Below are 1,179 nucleotides of genomic sequence, written 5' to 3'. Positions count from 1 at the left end.
CGAGAAATATATAGTTTATCTAAAAGGTAAAGAATGTAATTATTCTAACATGAAATTTTTGACTTTTTTGAATTTTATTTGTAAAAACATGCATAGTGTAGAAAATAAGAAAATTTGGGCATGATGTATTTGTATGTCTTGCTCATATACCACAAATCTTTATTTTTTTTTGCATGCAAGTAGGGATATTTTATTACTTATAAAAAAGAATGTTACATCGAGTGAGAAGGAGTACAACTATAGAGAGACTAAGTTAATGCATCCAGCCTAGCTAAACCGGTAATAAGGCCTATATAGGCTTTCAATGGCCTTGATGTAACTCGGTCTGGTCGAGCTCCAAAGAGTCTCGCCCTGGATCAAAGAAGATCCTCTCTTTGCAACAGCATCGGCGCCAAAGTTGGCCTCACGGAAGGTATGTGACAGGCGCTAGTGCACAAGCTTTTGTGTTGCTCTAACCCAACGAGCTTTAAGAAACCAGGGCATGTTGCCTCCACTGAATGCCTTAATCGCTGAGGTTGAATCGCTCTTAATCCATAAGTGTAACCATCCCTTGCCAATTGCTACTTCTGCTGCTAAGACAATTGCAAAACACTCCGCATCAAAATTGGTGGTGACCCCTAGACCATAGGCTTGAACACCTAGTACTTGGGCCTCATGGTTCCGAAAGACAATGCCCGCGCCACCAATCCCTGGATTCTCGATGGAGGAGCCATCAGTGTTCACTTTCATAGTACCCAATTCTAGAGGAATCCAACTTATCTCTTGTATGCGGCTTGGACGCGGTCTCCCCTTAATTTTGAAGGCATGCAGCATGGCTAAGTCATCTGGAGTGTTGAACATGTAGCCTAAAGCTACCTTACCTGAGGCCGAAACTCCCTTTATGACTTCATTTTTGATGTGCGACTTGCTTAGCTTCTTGTCCTCGAAGTATATGCAATTCCTCATCTTCCAAATATGAGACATCAAGTGGGCAGCTGCAGTATTCCATAACTCTTTCCTGATTGGGCTAAGAGTTCAAAGAAGGATACCTTGAAGTCTTATGGCTAGCTTTACCTTGTGGACTCCAAATAGCCAAGCCCATAACTCCTTAGCGATAGGGAAATCCCATAGGATATGGCTGGCTGTCTCCTCCTCTTGTTTGCAAAGACGACATCTCAATACCATGTGAATTCCTTTCTT

The 1,179-nt window shown here is 42.1% G+C and overlaps 1 protein-coding gene across 1 annotated transcript; it reads right to left on the bottom strand.

Moving 5' to 3' along the window:
• Nucleotides 1–426: 426 nt before the first annotated feature.
• Nucleotides 427–945, bottom strand: LOC147515205 (uncharacterized). Its single transcript, XM_086592825.1, has one exon. It carries the CDS (start codon nt 943–945, stop codon nt 427–429), a length of 519 nt encoding a protein of 172 aa, XP_086448951.1.
• Nucleotides 946–1,179: the final 234 nt, after the last annotated feature.

This window comes from Coptis chinensis, chromosome 2 (genome assembly GCF_015680905.1).
Source record: "Coptis chinensis isolate HL-2020 chromosome 2, ASM1568090v1, whole genome shotgun sequence".
NCBI lineage: Eukaryota > Viridiplantae > Streptophyta > Magnoliopsida > Ranunculales > Ranunculaceae > Coptis > Coptis chinensis.
The sequence above is the reverse complement of the archived record's forward strand: the minus strand, read 5'-3'. Positions and strand labels throughout refer to the sequence as shown.